The sequence below is a fragment of the Eubalaena glacialis genome, chromosome 1 (assembly GCF_028564815.1).
Source record: "Eubalaena glacialis isolate mEubGla1 chromosome 1, mEubGla1.1.hap2.+ XY, whole genome shotgun sequence".
Classification (NCBI taxonomy): domain Eukaryota; kingdom Metazoa; phylum Chordata; class Mammalia; order Artiodactyla; family Balaenidae; genus Eubalaena; species Eubalaena glacialis.
In genome coordinates this window covers 33,254,816-33,273,063 of record NC_083716.1, presented here as the reverse complement: position 1 = coordinate 33,273,063, position 18,248 = coordinate 33,254,816, and the positions used below count along the sequence as shown (strand labels likewise).

Genomic DNA, 18,248 nt, shown 5'->3' with positions numbered 1-18,248 from the left:
TTTACATGATATTTATTCTTCTATCCATTTACTTTTTATCCATCTTCATATTTAAAGTGGTTTTTTTGTATGGAGCATATATTTGGGTCTATGTAGGCAGTCTAATACTCTCTTCTTTTTAAATGGAGTGTCATTTATTGGTATGACTTGTTTTAAATTTACTATCTTGCTACTTCTTTTCAAATTGTCCCATCTGGTCTTTGTTTCTTTTTATCTCATTTCCTGCCCTCTTTTGGATTAAATGAGTTCTTTAGTACTCCATTTTAATTCCACTGTTAGCTTATTCAATATACCTTTGTTTTAGTGTTTCAGTGGTTGCTCTTAGCCAACAGTTCTCAAACATTTTATTTTTACAACTGCTTTGGATTCTGGGTATGAAGGATCTCAAAGAGTTCTTGTTTATGGGGATTGTCTGTCAATTACTACTGTACCCAGAATTAAAACTGAAAGAATGAAATATTTATTAATTCACTTAAAAAGTGAAATTGGCCATCCCTTCTCCCCCCCTCCCTTTTTTTTTTAAACTGTGAGTGCATGTCATGAAGAACACAGTGATTAGTAGTACAGTTTGGTGTCTCTGCCTTGATTTGTGCTAGGGCATCAACAGTTTTATTCAATATTGCTTTAGCAAAATTAGTGCTAATGTCAACACATTGACAAACTATTAGCACTATTAGGACTATAGTTTTGACTTTGCAAACCTCATGAAACCATCTCTGGGACACTGTTGAGAACTGCTGCAGTAGGGCTTATGATATTTATCTTTATCACAATCTATGCTCAGATAATGTTATACCACTTTGAGCATAATGTAATAACCTTACAACAGTATACTGCCTTTCTCTCCCTTCTGATTTTGTGCTGTAAGCCCCTCAATACACTGGTATTATTTTTGCTTTAAGTAGTCAGATATCCTTTTAAAAATGACTTTTATATTTTTGTCTCTTATTTATGTCTTTTCTAAAATGTTTTCCATATTTACTATTTTTGGTGCTTTTTATTTCTTTCTGTAGATTCATGTTTTCATATGATGTATTCTTTCTGCCTGAAAGATTTCCTTTAAAGTATAGAACAGGTCCGCTGACAACAGATTCTCTCAGGTTTTGTTTGTCTGAAAACATTTCTATTGTGCTTTTATTTTTCAAAGATACATATATTTTTTTGGTATAGGATCCTAAATCAACAGGCTTTTTCCCCCATTATTTTATTATTTTTTTTCTTCCAGCAATTTAAAGGTTTTTCCATTGTCTTCTGACTTGCATAGTTTCAGGTGAGTCTGAACATTCATGTCTCTCCTGAATATCCTGTGTATTCAGTGAAGACTTTCCATTCTGGTTGGTGGGAATATGAATACTTCTCAGCCGTGGGTGAGCTCTGGAAACTGTTTTGCTTACCACTCCACAGTAATTGTTCTTTCCCCGGAAGTTGTTTTTTGCCCAGCCTTGTAGTATTTCGCCTTACACATGTGCAGTTTGGTATTCAGCTGAAGACTCAAGAGGACTCCTGTGCAGATGTCTGGAGCTCTTTCTCAATGGAGTGCTTTTCTGCTACTCTGGCCCACAAATTCTGGCCCCCCTTGACCATTCCAACTAACAGCCAGGCTTTCTTCAAGTTTTCCCTTCCTGCACTGGATGTCCAGAACTGCCCCCATGCATAATAATGGGATGATCGATAGGCTCACCTTGTTTGTTACCCCTTTGGGATCCCAAAGGTTGTTTTCAGCAAGAAAGTTGGTATGAATTACCCAGTCCACCAAGTGGGAATCTACCTATCTTTCTGAAGAATTTTTTTGTCGAACATGTATATATTAGTTTTAGGAATGTAGATGAAAACCAAATACTTACTTGTTTCTAATTACATATTCAATTCACATATATAATAATATATTAAGAAATAGTGTCTTTTTATTCAGATCTGTTTGCATACATCTTTGATGTCAGTCCGTTCAGCATCACTGACCACTTTTGTGGTCTTTAACCCCAGAGCACATCATTTTCACTTTTGTCAAAGTTGTAGGAGATATAGTGCTTTTTAAGTGTATTATCTTGTTACTAAAATTTTGTCTCAAGCCACAAGTTTCCAGATGCATTACATTTTTTCTTTTATTTGTTCTATAAGTATAAAATTATGATCTCTACAACCTGATCTCTTACTATATTGTTCTTTAAGGTAATGTTTAAAAGGCTCTTTATGATAGTTTGCAATTGAATGGTTATACCTCTGGGAATCCTTCATTACTTTGTGTCCATTTTCTTCCTTTCCTTCTCCAATTTAACAAAGCCACAACAAAAAAACCTATTAAAAAAAAAATCACCTTCCAGGGGCTTCCCTGGTGGTGCAGTGGTTAAGAATCTGCCTGCCAATACAGGGGACATGGGTTCGAGCCCTGGTCCGGGAAGATCCCACATGCCACGGAGCAACCAAGCCCGTGCACCACACTACTGAGCCTGCGCTCTAGAGCCCGCAAGCCACAACTAGTGAGCCCACATGCCACAACTACTGAAGCCCGCGTGCCTAGAGCCCGTGCTCTGCCACGAGAAGTCACAGCAGTGAGAAGCCTGTGCAGCGCAACGAAGAGTAGCCCCCACTTGCCACAACTAGAGAAAGCCTGTGCGCAGCAATGAAGACCCAGTGCAGCCAAAAATAAATAAATAAATTTATTTTTAAAAATTATTAAAAAAAAAAACCACCTTCCAAACTAGTGTTGACTGAGATAGTTTCAGGATAATGCACCTTCTCCAAATAGTGCTTTGCTGTTCAAATTAATAGAGAGAAAGCACCCATAAAATGAGATGTTGTTAAGCAAATGTGCTTTCTCTTTTCTAAGAGATTATTTTGAGGAAAAACATCTTTTTCGTTTATGTGAATCCAGTATTTCTTTGCCTTGGAATTGTAAGTAATTTTTTCTACTTTATGCTTGTGGAGATGACAGCAGTTGCCTACCATCTTTTGATCAGACTTAGAATTAATTGCCTGTTTGACTCAAATTTTCTTACAGTAACTAGAATAAATTATCCTACAGATATTTGCCAGCCTGCCCCTAGTGCTGGTTTCATCTTCTATTCTAGTTACCCCAGTTAAAGTAAACATTCCATAGAACAATATTTTGAGTGGAAGATGAAGAATAAGTTAAATTTAAAAAATAAACAGGCTTCATTACAATACCCCATAAAAATACATTCCCTAATTTAAAAGAAAAACTAAATGCCTCTTAACCTTTGGTAGGTAGCTCCCAACAACTCATGAAAATAAGTCAGTTAAAACTGACCTTTGGGAAAAAAAAAAAAAAAAAACCTTTGGGATTCCCTGGCGGTCCAGAGGTTAGTACTGTGCGCTTTCACTGCCGAGGGCCTGGGTTCAGTCTCTGGTTGGGAAGCTAAGACCACACATGCCGCGCGACATGGCCAAAAAAAAAAACCAACCAAACAACAACAACTGACCTTTGTTGGCAGGAAATGAGGTAGATCAATGTGATATTTTCAAACGGTGGTTTGCTATATTTACTGATTTTCTTGGACTATGATATTTCCAATTGCTTTTTAATATTGTAAACTTTCTTTATAACTTATAAAATTATCAATTTTTTGTTCCTTGTTAAACTTCTATGGAAGGAATATACAGGGGATTTTTATGACATGACCTACATGGATTTAAAGTGAAAATGACTTCAGGAATTTCTCCCATGAGATATTATTTGGTTGTATTTTTAAATGAAGTCTTATTATGTATATCAACTACTTATCAATAACTTGAACACTCTTTTCTCTCTCTATTGCCTTCGACTCATTTAAGAATTATGTGATTTTCCTCACCTGTAGGGATAAGCCCTAATTAACTTTAACGCATTGATAAAGCTTATTTTTCAGGTCATTGTGATTGCGTGTTGAATGGGGTGTTTCCTGGGACCTTCCAGGAAAGATGCTTTCTTTGTATTTTGTGAGAGTTATTATTAGAAGAGCAACTAGAGGATCTTTGAAAGTTATGCTATGAGGATGTGACAACTGGCTTTGCTACAGTCATTTCTCTGAGCAGCAAGCCAACCTCCAGATGAAGCCCACACATGGAGGAGGGCATAGCTGAGAGAGTAGTAGAGAAGTGGAGTCTCTGATTGGTGCTGTGAGCCTCTTGGTCAAATAGAGACCACAGTTAGCTAAATATATGGAATATTAGTCCTGTGGTCTGATACATTTGCCTAAATGTATTTGATATCACTTTGTGATTAATTTTGAAAGTACTGATATTTAATATTTTACTATTTCTAATATAATTTGTAATTTTAATCATGTTAAAAGAGCACCTTAAGTTACTTGGCAAATATTTAAGTCATTAAAGATGTATAAATCTATCCTACTTTCAGATAAGTATGGATTGATGTCATGTTTTAAGCTTTTAAAATAATTATTCTCTAGAAATTTAAAGCATTTTTATGCTAAGCATCTGTGATAGGAAATACTAGAATACAACTTCTTTCCTCTCTCATGTGAAAAATATTTGAGTGACAATTCTGTATAAAGCTCATTTGTAAGGTAGATACATAAATAAATGATATTTATGTACTTGCTTTTGACTTGCCTTTCATATTAAACGTGTACTTATTTAGTTAATTTTTAATAAAAGACTTCTCATTTTTTGTTCAGACTTTCAGTGGCTCTCCATTTTGTTCATCATGAATTCCAAATATTTTTGCCCGTGAAAGGCCCCATAATTTAGCCTATACTTTATTTCTCATCCTTTTTCATATTCAGTGAGATTAATGTGTTTCCCTAATCCATGCCTTTGCTTGCTCCCCCTGGCATGTTCTTTGCAATCCTTTCTGTCTATGTAATTAATACCTATCATTTTTGCCCCAGTTCTGATCCCAACTCTTCAGTAAAATCTTTGTGAGTTATCCACTGTGACTATAAAATGATCTCTCTTACAAACAAACTACTTTATTTCTTGTAAGAAAAGTCAAACAGTACTGAATAATTTAAAGTAAGACAAATGCACTTCATTTCTAGTCTAACCCTCCAGAGGAAAACCCCTTATAGTTCAAATTCCTTGATATTTTTCTATGTAAACTTGAGCATATATGACTTATTTGGTTATCACTTCTTTTGACTACCATATCGGAGAGTACAGTTCTATAGGCTTAATCATATTTGTTTGATTTTTCTTTTGGCAAGAATACTTCAAGAATGATGCTATGTACTTCATATTGCATCAGGAAACACATACTATCTGGTGGTCTTTTAAAATAATGTTTAGATGGATCAGTGATTGAGATATTGTTAGCTTGATCTTCCCACTTTAAAGTTCCCCATCAGCCTCTCACTGAATGGTTTCATCTATCTCATTATTTTAAATTGTCATAGATAGTTACTTGACTGTCTGCTAATACATAGTAAGATAATATAGATCGTTTAAAGGCCAAGCTCTGGAGCCTACCCTGCCTGCAATTTATGACCTTTGGCAAGTGACTGCACATCTTTGTGCCTCAGTTTCCTCTACTGTGAGTTAGGTGCCTCACAAGGTTGTTTCAAGGATTAAATGTGTTAAGTGTTTAAAACAGTGCATGGTACATTGTGACAGTAAATGCTAGCTGTTATTAATATATTGACTTAGAAGTTTTGGGGGGGTGGTGGGATGAATTGGGAGATTGGGATTGACATATATACACTAATATGTATAAAATAGATAACTAATAAGAACCTGCTGTATAAAAAAATAAATAAAATTCAAAAAGAAAAAGAAGTTTTATTTTGCTGTCTATGTACTGGCATTTGTTTGCATGGAACATGCTTTATTGGATAGTATTCATTGCATTCTATCTGGCAGTGAGACCTGGTCACATTGTAGGAAAACAAAGTGCTGTCTAAGTGATAACAAACCTCGTATGTATTTAGCATCTATGGTTTTTAATAAGAAAAACATTAGCAGAAACGGGGATTTGTTACACTTGAGTTTGTAATGAAGAAAAGAAACATTGATCATAATTAACATGTATATCCTAGATATTAGGAAAGAAAATTTCGAAAGAGAAAAAGAAATGAGTGACCCCATGGCTTTTGACACTGAAAGGCTATGCAGTTCTTTGAAATGGGAATTAATAAAAATGAAAGTACACAGTTCTAAATAATTTGAGAAGAAGTCTCTAAAAATCCAATGCAGTCATGCAAAGGAACTCTCAGATTAACAGCATAGATTTAGTAGGTGGATGGGGAGATGTAAAACTAAAGACGGTTATAAAACAGTAGTACAAACCATTATAAACAGTGGCAGGAACCATAAAGTAAGCTTGAAGTTTATAGAAAATGACTAAGACAACATAAACTGTTTTTTAACGTGATATCAAATAAGATGAATCTTCAACAAGATTATCAGATTTTTAAGAGGGATGGAATCATCAGTTCATATTTTGCAACTGTCAGATTCAGTAGGCAGAAACAGTCTTTGAGTTAGAAGAGATAATAATATTAAAAGAATTATAGGCCATGGTAGGAAAGCAGCTAGTTAGTAAGTGAAACATTTGACCACTTTAAGTGCATTTAATTTTCTTCATTTAAATTAATGTCTTCTCTAGAAGCCAGTGGGCTCGCATATCTCATGAAATCACTGAGTAATCTTTGAGAATGTCATGGCAAATATATTCGTTATCTGGAGATGATCAAACACTAGCTTGACTTTTTTTTTAGAAAGGGGAAAATGTGGGTTCTGGAAATTACAAACCATAATCTTGTTACTGATCTTTTGCAAATTTCTAGAAATAAATTTCAGAAGCTTGTGAACATTTATGAAAAAAATGCTCAAATGTGGAAATTTAAATGTGTTCACCAAAACATATCATGTTAAATTAACTTCACTTCTTTTAAGAGAATTATCAATTCAGTTGAATGAGAAAAATACTGTAGTAACAGTCTTTTAATTTTAGTGAAGTATTTGACAGTCTTTGGCTGTATTTTTGGATAAGATATGTTGGTGAATTATTGTTTCAATTTAGAGTAAGTAGGTAGATTTATAGTAGTTAGATTCAGAGTAGGTTGAAATCCAAAACCAGTGTTTGATTAGAGGTTCAGTGTCACCCTTGAGAGAGATCTTCAGAGCATTACAGCAGGATTACCTATTTCTTGTGTCAACATTTCCATCATTGATCTTGGCTGAAGGTTTAGAAAGTAGGCTTATCTGCTGTAGGTTATTAAAAGCTGGACTTGGATAACTGATACCATAGAAAGTAAGCAGGAATATCTTTCTAAAACCTTAGCTAATTAATCTAGTACATTTATATCTTCCCCTCTTTTAACATACTTTCATACTTTACATATAATATAAATTCATAGTTTATATTGCTTCAGGGGGAAAAAAGTGACTTTTTTTGTCTACCTGATCTTTTTACCACATTAATGTATGAATTGTATATATTCCTTATTATAGCATATCTTTAATGATACAGATTTAATAATGCAAACTGCAAATTGGAAAAGTTAGTTGCTGCATATGTATATTTTTGTCTACTCTAGGAATATGAAGCACGAACAGGGAGAACCTGTAAACCACCACCTCAGTCTTCAAGACGAAAGAATTTTGAATTTGAGCCACTCTCTACCACTGCCCTGATTCTTGAGGATCGACCATCGTAAGTATTTTAGTGATCATCAGGCACACTGTTTGAATTTTAAACTTTAATTTTTCTTATTACTATTTCATTTAAAAGATACCAAGAAACTAGTTAAAGAAATGGGTTTGTTAGAGAAAATTATTTTTAATCCCAGAGATGAATCCTAACACTAATAGGGAAGAATTGTTGATCTCCAAGCTTTATGCATATTTTCTAGAAATCTCTATGACCCAGTGTATGAAACATAAAATCTTGGCTTTATATATCTGTTCCTATTTCAACCTTCCTCTGCCTTATCTTTTTTTTTTTAATTGAAACATAGTTGATGTACAGTATTGTTTCAGGGGAAGAAAAAGTGACGTTTTTGTCTACCTCATCTTTTTACCAAATTAATGTATGAATTGTATATATTCCGTATTATAGTATAGTATCTTTAATGATATAGATTTAATAATACAAACTGAAAATTGGAAAAGTCCCTGCATAAGTATATTTTTGTCTACTCATACTACTACATAATGATTTGACATTTACATACATTGTGAAATGATCACAATAAGTCTAGTAACCATCCCTCCCGATACAAAGTTATTGCAATATTATTGACCATATTCCTTATGCTGTATATTCCATCGCTGTGACTTATTTATTATATAACTGGAGGTTTGTACTGCTTAATCCTTTTCACTTATTTTGCCAATACACACCCCCCGCCTTATCGTCACATGATAGAGCAGTTATTTTTCCTTTCTTGACATTTAATATGCACTTATGATGTATTTGTCCTTTTTGCCTTTTATGCCACGCAACTACTGACTGTCAACCAGTTGGTTTACTGTTATTAAGAATATATTCTTTTTTTAAATATTTATTTATTTATTTAGCTGCGTCGGGTCTTAGTTGCGGCATGTGTGATCTTTTGTTGCAGCACGCAGGTTCTTCATTGTGGCATGCGGGCTCCAGAGTGCACGGGCTTGGTAGTTGCAGTGCGTGGGCTCTCTAGTTGTGGTGCACAGGCTTACTTGCCCTGCGGCATGTGGGATCTTAATTCCCTGACCAGGGATCGAACCTGTATCCCCTTCATTGGAAGGTGGATTCTTTTTTTAAAAAATAAATTTATTTATTTATTTATTTTTGGCTGCATCGGGTCTTTGTTGCTGCGTGCCAGCTTTCTCTAGTTGAGGCGAGCCGCGGCTAGTCTTCATTGCGGAATGCGGGTTTCTCATTACGGTGGCTTCTCTTGTTGCGGAGTATGGGCTCTAGACGCGGGAGCTTGCATAGTTGTGGCACACAGGCTTAGTTGCTCTGCGGCCTGTGGGATCTTCCCGGACCAGTGATTGAACCTGTGTCCCCTGCATTGACAGGCAGATTCTTAACCACTGCGCCACTAGGGAAGTTCCTGGAAGGCGGATTCTTTACCACTGGACCACCAGGGAAGTCCCTCACCTACGTAATTCTTTAAGAGTAAGGCTTTTTCCTTTCTTTCATGTCTTTGTTGACTTCTTCAGCCTTCAGTGAATTCTTTTACTTTCTGAATGCTTTTAAGACTTTCCTTTATGTGATTTTCATAAATTAGATTATGGTTGCTTTGGTGTGGTTTTCTCATGTTCCATCTGTTTGGGGTTCATTGAGCTTAATGTGTCTGTGCATTTATAGTTTCGTGTCGATTTTGGAAAAATTTTAGCCTTCGTTTCTTCAACAGTTTTTTGTTCTGCCCTCCCTCCTTTCTTCTGAGATGTCCATTAAACATGTTACTTGATATTTTTCCATGTCCCATAGCTCATTTGTGTTTTTGGAGGGGTATTCTTTCTCTCTGTTTCATTTTGTATAGTTTTATATTATTATATCTTAAAGTTCACTTATATTTTTTTCTTCTGCAGTATATAATTTGCTGTCAATCCCATCTTTTGAATTTATCATTTTAGAAATTTTCATCTGTAGACATTTGATTTGGATCTTAAGTTTCTCTTATCATGCTCCTGCTTTCTTCTACCTTCTGGAGTATATTTATAACAGCAGTTTTATCGTCCTTGATTTATAATCCTGTTATCTGACATTTCTGCACTATTTCTGCTGATTGATTTTTCCTCTCATTATAGTGTATTTTCCTGATTCTTTACATCCCTGGTAATTTTTATTGGATACCAGCTGTTGTATTTTTACATGGTTGGATGTTGGACTTTCTTGTATTACTTTAAATATTTTTTTGGTTTGGTATGCAATTAAGTTATTTGGAATTGGTTTGATCCTTTTGATATAAGCATTGTTAGAGTGCTTCCAGAACAGCCTTTAGGGCTAATTTATCCTTACTACTGAGGCAATACCCTAAGGACTCTATCTGATACCGTGTCTATTAGGAGGTCTTTCTACTTTGACGGGTCAGTCCAGTGTGATTTTGAGATTGTTCTGCCTATTTCTTGTGTTTCTTTCCCTGGCCACCATAGTTTAATCACACGCGTGCATAGATCAGTGTTCAGGCAAAGCCTCTGCAGCTCCCTTCTCTCTGGTACTCTGTTATGCAAATTCTGGCTGTCTTGGACTCCCCACCTTCAAACTCTATTTCCTCAACTCAGCAAGACTGGTGGGCTCTGTTTTGGCACTCTCTCCTACCACTGAGACCTGGAAACAGGCTGTAAGGTCAGGCACTTGCAGGGTTTCCGTGTTTATTTCCTTTCTCATAAGGACCACTGTCTTGTGCTGCCTGTTGTCCAATTATCTTAAAAAATGTTGTTTAATATATTTAACTCATTTTTCTAATTAGTTAAGACAAGAGGATAAACCTGACTCTCTTTTTCCATTATGGCCTGAAGCAGAAATCTTAACCTTTATTCCTCCCTGCTACAACATACCTGAGGAATCTAACTCAAGAAGAGAAGAAGTAGAATGTATAATTTGAAAGTTTGTCACATACCTTTTCCACCTAGCCTGTTGAAAATAATTTAAAACTCTAATTCCAAAAACTGGACCTTATTATGACATTTAGATATGGTAATATTCAAATGTGTTTCTTCTTGCGTAGTCATGTATCTAAATCACTGCCTCTGTGAAGCCTTTGATTTTATAAACCAAAATATGGTATATGCAAGTAACTGATTATCAAATTTTTATTCAGAATGGTATCTTAAATCTCTAGTAAAGTAGAAAGCATTTTGTTATAAAAATATACGTGCACTTACATTATGATCTAGGAATTCTGCTCTTAGGTATTTACCAAGAGAAATGAATGTAGATAGCCACACTTGAATATTTATAGTAGTTTTTATTCATAGTAGCACCTAACTGGAAACAGTCTAAATGTCCATCCACATAGATAAATGGAACATTATTCACCAATTAAAAGGAATACATTACTAATACACAGAACAGTGTGGATGAATATCAAAAATATGCTGAGCCATAAAAAGAAACGAAATTGAGTTATTTGTAGTGAGGTGGATGGACCTAGAGTCTGTCATACAGAGTGAAGTAAGTCAGAAAGAGAAAAACAAATACCATATGCTAACACATATATATGGAATCTAAAAAAAAAAAAAAAAAAAATGGTCATGAAGAACCTAGGGGCAAGACGGGAATAAAGACACAGACCTACTAGAGAATGGACTTGAGGACATGGGGAGGGGGAAGGGTAAGCTGGGACAAAGTGAGAGAGTGGTAGTGTATATATGGACATATATACACTACCAAATGTAAAATAGATAGCTAGTGGGAAGCAGTCACATAGCACAGGGAGATCAGCTCGGTGCTTTGTGACCAGCTAGAAGGGTGGGATAGGGAAGGTGGGAGGGAGGGAGACACAAGAGGGAAGAGATATGGGGATATATGTATATGTATAACTGATTCACTTTGTTATAAAGCAGACACTAACACACCATTGTAAAGCAATTATACTCCAATAAAAACGTAAATATATATATATATATATATATATATATATATATATATATATATATATATATATATATATATATATACACACACACACTGAGCAAAAGAAGCCAGGCACAAAAGAATCTATACAAAATTCTTTATTAAAGGCAGCTGACTAATCTGTAGTGATAGAAATCAGATATGTGATTGCTTAAGGTAGGAGGTAGGTAAGTATTAAGTGTAAAGGGGTCAAAAAGAAACTTTCTGGAATGATAGGAACATTCTATATCTTGATTGGTGTGTTGTTTGCACAGGTATATAAATTTGTCAAAACTCAACAAACAGTACTCTTAAAATATGTTTGTCCATTTTGTTGTGTGAAATTATACCTCAAAAACGTTGACTAGGGATTTCCCTGGTGGTCCAGTGGTTAAGACTCCACGCTCCCAATGCAGGGGGCCTGGGTTCGATCCCTGATCAGGGAAATAGATCCCTCAGGCTGCAACTAAGACCTGACCCAGCCAAATAAATAAATAAATATTTTTTTAAAAAGTTGACTTAAAAAAAAAAAACTATAGTAAGTGGGTTTAACAAATAACCTAGGATTATTGGCTAAAATTGGACATGTTTAAATGATATATAAACAAATATATATGATATATAAATTTATATACACACATATGTATAACAAATATTAGCAACCTGGATTCTGATTCTTTTCTAAGATGCAGAGTTCTTTTCAACCTTATACTTTCTTAATGTATGAAATGTGAAGGTTGGGTTAGAAATTCTTTGTATCAGCTATAAAAAGAAAAGAAGTCAATAAACTTAAGTTAGTCTTTTAAAAGTTGATGTAAAACTTTTTTTTCCTCAGAAATCTTCCTGCCAAATCTGTGGAAGAAGCTTTACGTCACCGACAAGAATATGATGAGATGGTGGCTGAGGCTAAAAAACGAGGTATAAAATTTAACTCCAATTGGTATATTTAATTTATTGGTATCAATAGGAAATTAATTTCAGTAGGATGGAAGATGGTGAAATTGACCAAGCCTGTCTTTAAGATGATGCTGATTTCTTATTTTTCTAACTAAATTTGTTCTTAAAGAGAAATAAAATGTCATTCTAGAATCACAGTTTTTCTGTAAGTACTTTTACAAAATTATTATGAGGAGAAAGGCAGCAGACTATCTATGAGAGACTCTGTAATTGTGTCATAAACCTGGGACTACTAGTATCTTAATTTATAAATGAAGATATTATTCATGAATCTATTCATGAAATAATTTCCACTTGTTTAAAACAGAAATTAAAGAAGCACATAAAAGAAAAAAAATAATGAAAGAACGATTTAAACAGGAAGAAAATATTGCAAGTGCAATGGTAATTTGGATCAATGAAATACTACCCAACTGGGAAGTAATGTAAGTAAGCAGACTTTTCCTGAATTTCAGTCGGTCTCCAAAGATCTCGTTTCCAGTTTTGTATTTTTATGACTTCCAGCATGTATCTTATGTTTTGGCTAAATTATACTATTAACCAATGTTTGAAAATTTTCATGCTTATCTCTGTGCTTTGCTTTTGTAAATCCCTCAGTCTCTAATGCCTACTTCCCTTACTGACCACCCTCTGTGCCTGTCAGAATTTTACCTATCATTTGAGTCCCATCTGAAATATTAGTTGATCCATGAAACTTCTAATTTCCTCAGTTACCATATTTTCTTAATTCTAACATACCATCTATTGCAAGATGCACTATTGATGTAATAGCAGGTTTTTTGGCAAAGAAAATGTTAAATATGTACATTCATTGTAATATGCATTTATTAAATGTTAAATATTAAAGTGACTTCTAATATGCTTCTCTCATAATCAAGGTAGTAAGATACATATGATCTTTCCCTTCTGTAATGTCTCATTATACTTTGAGGCTAATACACTTCTTGCCTTACTTTGCCTTTTATTTTTTGACAGTATTTTTATACATACCTTATTTTTCCTCTAGACTGGACGGTAGGAGATGTCTTCTGCAATGCCTAGTGTAGGACGTGCATCGGGAATTTGTTGAATATTGTCACAGTGTGACAGATACTATATTAGGCTCTTTATACAAGTAATCACATTTGATTCTTATAACCTTTACTCCCATTTATTTTATAAGGAAACTCAAAGTCAGAGAGGTTAAGTGATTTGCCCAGGGTTGTACAATTAATGAATGGTTAACCAGATTTGAACTCAAGTCTATCTGATTTTAAAGCCCACACTTCTTTCAGTAGACTGTGCTGCCTCTCAAAGACTAGGGCTTTACACATAGTAAATATGTTGTGATTTTGTTTTTGGTACTGAATTGACAACGCATTTTTATGTTCCTTTTATCTTCTTTTTTCATAATTGTCCCCATATTTCTGATACTCTCATTGTATCCTTAGTATAAGTGGCAGTTGTAGAAGGCAGTTCCCTTTAAATTGCTATATATTTTTAGGCTTTTTTTGCCTACATACATGAACCCAAGAAAATAGTACATCACATACTTAACTCTCTATGTTCTGAAAAATCATTAAGTCACTTGGTCATAGACTAGATAAACCATCATGCAACTAGTGTTTTTGGTATAAAATGTAACTTTCTCCTTTTTTTCTCCCCCTTTAATTCTAGGCGTAGTACAAGAAGAGTTCGAGAATTGTGGTGGCAGGGATTGCCCCCTAGTGTCCGTGGGAAAGTTTGGAGTCTAGCTGTAGGAAATGAACTAAATATCACTCCTGGTTTGTATTCTATATTCAGTTACTCCCACACATGCAAACAGCCATCTTCAGCGTTCCAAAGCAGATTAGTAGATTGGTCATTTGAAAAGGCCATATATGGCCATATACCATATATGTCATTTTAAGAGCATGCTTCATTCCCTACCCCCTTCTAAAACCTGGTAAGATTTAATAAGTAAGTTACTATATTTCATATTATATAAATAAGGTTTGTGGGTTTTCCTTTAGTTTACAGCCATCAATAATAACCTTGACATCTAAATATCTTAACTGTAGGTAACTTCAAAAACTTCTAGGTCTAGGTAACAATAGGTGAATAAACATATACAAGGAAAAATAAAATAGCTGTGGAAAAGTTTCCTCTTTTTTCAAAAAACCATAAATATTGAGGGAAAGCTAGAAATTTCTTTTCCTATCTTTCTACCCAAACCAGTCATTTTGAATTTTTTGCTTAAAAATTTTAAAGTTTAAAAAACAAAAAGAAGTAAGATTCTCATTGTTTTTATTTTCTTAAGTTTCTTAAAACCTTGATGCATAGGAGTAAAATGTAGATAGGAGTAAAATGTAGTGTAGTTTTGATGAACTAAAAAAAATTACATACAATAAGGATATTATCAGTAGGGTAAAATAATTAGTAATAAAAGATACTAAATGGTCTGAGAATGATAATGCCAGATAAAGGTACCACAGAAAGACTTAGGGACTCTAGTATAATAATATAAATAATACATTGTTACTTAAAAATTTTTATTTACATATTTATTGAAAAAAAGTCAAGCAATAGTAAAGTACAAACTGCATGTTTCGTCCCCCTCTTCCACCCAAACTTCTGCTCTTGATCCTACTCTAGGTACCAGTTAGCAATTTGGTGTATGTTCTTCCAGATCTTTTTTCTATGCACATAAAAAAGTATACATCTACATATGATCATTTTTAAGCCTTCTCTTTTTCTTCCTTTTATTTTATTTTTTCCCACAAACCATCCGAACATCCCTCTGTGTCAGTGCATAAAAGGGGCACTTATATGTACTGTAGCTGCACTGTATTCCACGGTTTGGCTGTAGTATAATTTATTTAACCATTTTCCTAGTGATCGCTAAATCAAAGACATATATGTTAAAACAACATCGGGACTTCCCTGGTGGTCCAGTGGTTAAGACTCCAAGGTTCCAATATATGGGGTGCAGGTTCAATCCTTGGTCAGGGAACTAAAATCCCACATGCATGCGGTGCAGCCAAAAAATAAAAACAAAAAACAAAAATAACAACATCAAGGTACCTGTTTTTTTTACTCCTCAAAAGTGATTAAAATTAATGAAAATTACCCACATAGAGTATAACTGAAAATAATTTAGAAATATTTACCAAAAGCATCAAAAAATGTAACCTTTGATGCATTCCAGTTCTAACACTTTAAGTAAATAAATAATCAGGACTGGTTTCAAAAGCTTTTCTACAAGGATATTCATTACAGCAATCAGCATTATATATAGTTGTACAGAATTTATAACAAAAATCTAAATGTTTATCTTTAGTCTTAAAAGTGATGCCAACTTTGAATAGCATGATCATGTATGGTTTATAAAATTGATTTTCACAAAAATCCTATAATGAACATGTCATTTTAACTTGACTTTTTTTTTAATTAAAAAATTAGAATTTAGAGCAAGAATTGAGTTTTAAATTAAGCCTAGAAAAGGTATTGTATTGGTTAAAGTCTTAGGAATCAGTTTTGCATATAGGTGAGATGAAGAAGTATTGGTGGCTATTTGAAGTTTTGTTTGCAGTTTTGGGGTTTTTTTTGAGAACTTTGGCTTTACACTTTTAGGTATCCTGACAACTTAGACATTAAAACATTGGTTAAGTTGGTATTAATCTTTTGTGATTCTCTAATCAAAAAGTTATTTTTTAAGCTTAAATTTGTAAGGTTTGTCAAATAACTGGGTCATTTATTTTCAAAGTCATTTTAGCTTCTCTCTACTAAACAGTTATGTATTCAGGAGTGAAATGGGTACTCATTCTCTTCTTTTTCATTAGTGGTGGGAAGAAAGCTAAATTTCAGTGGAAGTAAATTTAGTTTTGATAACTTTGTTTACTTTTAGGGGCTCTAATAGTTTGACTCTTTTCCTTTTGTATTTGTTTTAATAATGAAATTTATAACCATTAGAGAATAGGAACTAAGAATAGGGGTTCTAAAGTCAGTCAAATGTGGTTCAAATCTTGGTTCCACTATGTATTAGGTTTGTGACCTTGGGCAAATTACTTAACATCTAGAGGTCTTAGTTTTCTTCATCTGTAAATGGGGATAAGATAATTAGCTATCTCAAAGGAGTGTTCTAACAGTTATTTGTGATGATAAATATCAAATTATAGTGAAAGTGAAATTTACTGAGAATGCATGCAGTATCATTACCGTCAGAAAACAAGAAAGTGAAACATACACTGATCTCAAAGTATTCTCTGCTCAAATCCAAGATACTTTAGTCTGCTTCAAGCTCTACATTTGTACATACAGAATGAAATGTGTGACATGCCCAGTCAAGCATGGAATTGAACTGAGATGCAGGTCATCTTATTATAGATGAGCACTGTAACTCTTCCCTGAAGAGATATCTTTTTTTTTTTTTTTAAGGAATTCCTATTTATTTATTTGTTTGTTTGTTTGTTTATTTGTTTATTTATTTGTTTATTTATTTATTTATTTATAGCTGTGTTGGGTCTTTGTTTCTGTGCAAGGGCTTTCTCTAGTTTCGGCAAGCGGGGGCCACTCTTCATCGCAGTGCACGGGCCTCTCACTATCGCGGCCTCTCTTGTTGCGGAGCACAAGCTCCAGACGCGCTGGCTCAGTAGTTGTGGCTCACGGGCCTAGTTGCTCCACGGCATGTGGGATCTTCCCAGACCAGGGCTCGAACCCGTGTCCCCTGCATTGGCAGGCAGATTCTCAACCACTGCGCCACCAGGGAAGCCCCAAGAGATATCTTTTGATGTTTGGAAATGCATTGCTACATTTTTATTATTGGATCAATTTTGTGACTTCCAGAAGTGATGTATTTATTTGGTGAGCCTTTCTTTTTCCAAGACAGTTTTGAAGTTTGAGTAGAAAAGTGAAACTGGAATTCCTAGCTTGGAATCAGTTTGAAATGAAAAAGTGCAAACCTCAGTTTAAGAATTGAAAAAAAATTATATATCTAAATTTTAAGATTATATCTACATCTTATATCAAAACATTGATGGAGTTGGGCACAAATAATAGAAATTTTAAGTTTTTTGTTCTTTTTAAAATTCTTCTTTCCAAACCATGAGTAGTAACAAGAAGTGAACAGAAGGGAGAAGGGATCAGAATAGTAAGAGTCTATTTGAAATGTAAGAGTCTATTTGAAATATAAAAGCCAGCAATTTTGTAATGATCTGGTTCTTGTTAGTATATATATTGGGTTAGCCAAAAGGTTCGTTCGTTTTTATCTGTAAGATGGCTCGTAGCACTTAGTTGTCTTTAACTTCATTCAAAACACTTTTGTTAGATTGTATGTGACAGCTGTCATATCAGCGTGCATTTAAAAAAGACTTATCAAAATTGGTGAATTTTTGTGTAGCCATTTTAATATTGAAGATGGAAGAAAAAAACCAACATTTTCGGCATATTATGCTTTATTATTTCAAGAAAGGTAAAAACGCAACCAAAATGGCAAAAAGAGATTTGTGCAGTGTATGGAGAAGGTGCTTTGATTGATCGAACGTGTCAAAAGTGGTTTGTGAAGTTTCGTGCTGGAGATTTCTCGCTGGACGATGCTCCACGGTCAGGTAGACCAGTTGAAGTTGATAGCGATCAAACTGAGACATTAATTGAGAACAATCGAATGTTATACCATGAGGGAGATAGCCAACATACTCAAAAAATCCAAATCAAGTGTTGAAAATCATTTGCACCAGTTTGGTTATGTGAATCACTTTAATGTTTGGTTTCCACATACGTTAAGCTAAAAAAAAAAAACCTTGACCATATTTCCACATGAGATTCTCTACTGAAA

At 34.3% G+C, this 18,248-nt stretch overlaps 1 protein-coding gene across 7 annotated transcripts in view; it reads left to right on the top strand.

Moving 5' to 3' along the window:
• Positions 1-18,248, top strand: part of TBC1D12 (TBC1 domain family member 12) — a 120,692-nt gene that overhangs the window by 88,418 nt on the left and 14,026 nt on the right. For all 7 annotated transcript variants that reach the window (XM_061170878.1, XM_061170804.1, XM_061170572.1 and 4 more), the window contains 4 exons: positions 7,497-7,612; positions 12,336-12,418; positions 12,765-12,882; positions 14,114-14,220. In XM_061170878.1, the coding sequence (XP_061026861.1) occupies positions 12,394-12,418; positions 12,765-12,882; positions 14,114-14,220 (250 nt within the window). In that variant the 5' untranslated portion in view covers positions 7,497-7,612; positions 12,336-12,393. The remainder of the gene's footprint in view (positions 1-7,496; positions 7,613-12,335; positions 12,419-12,764; positions 12,883-14,113; positions 14,221-18,248) is intronic.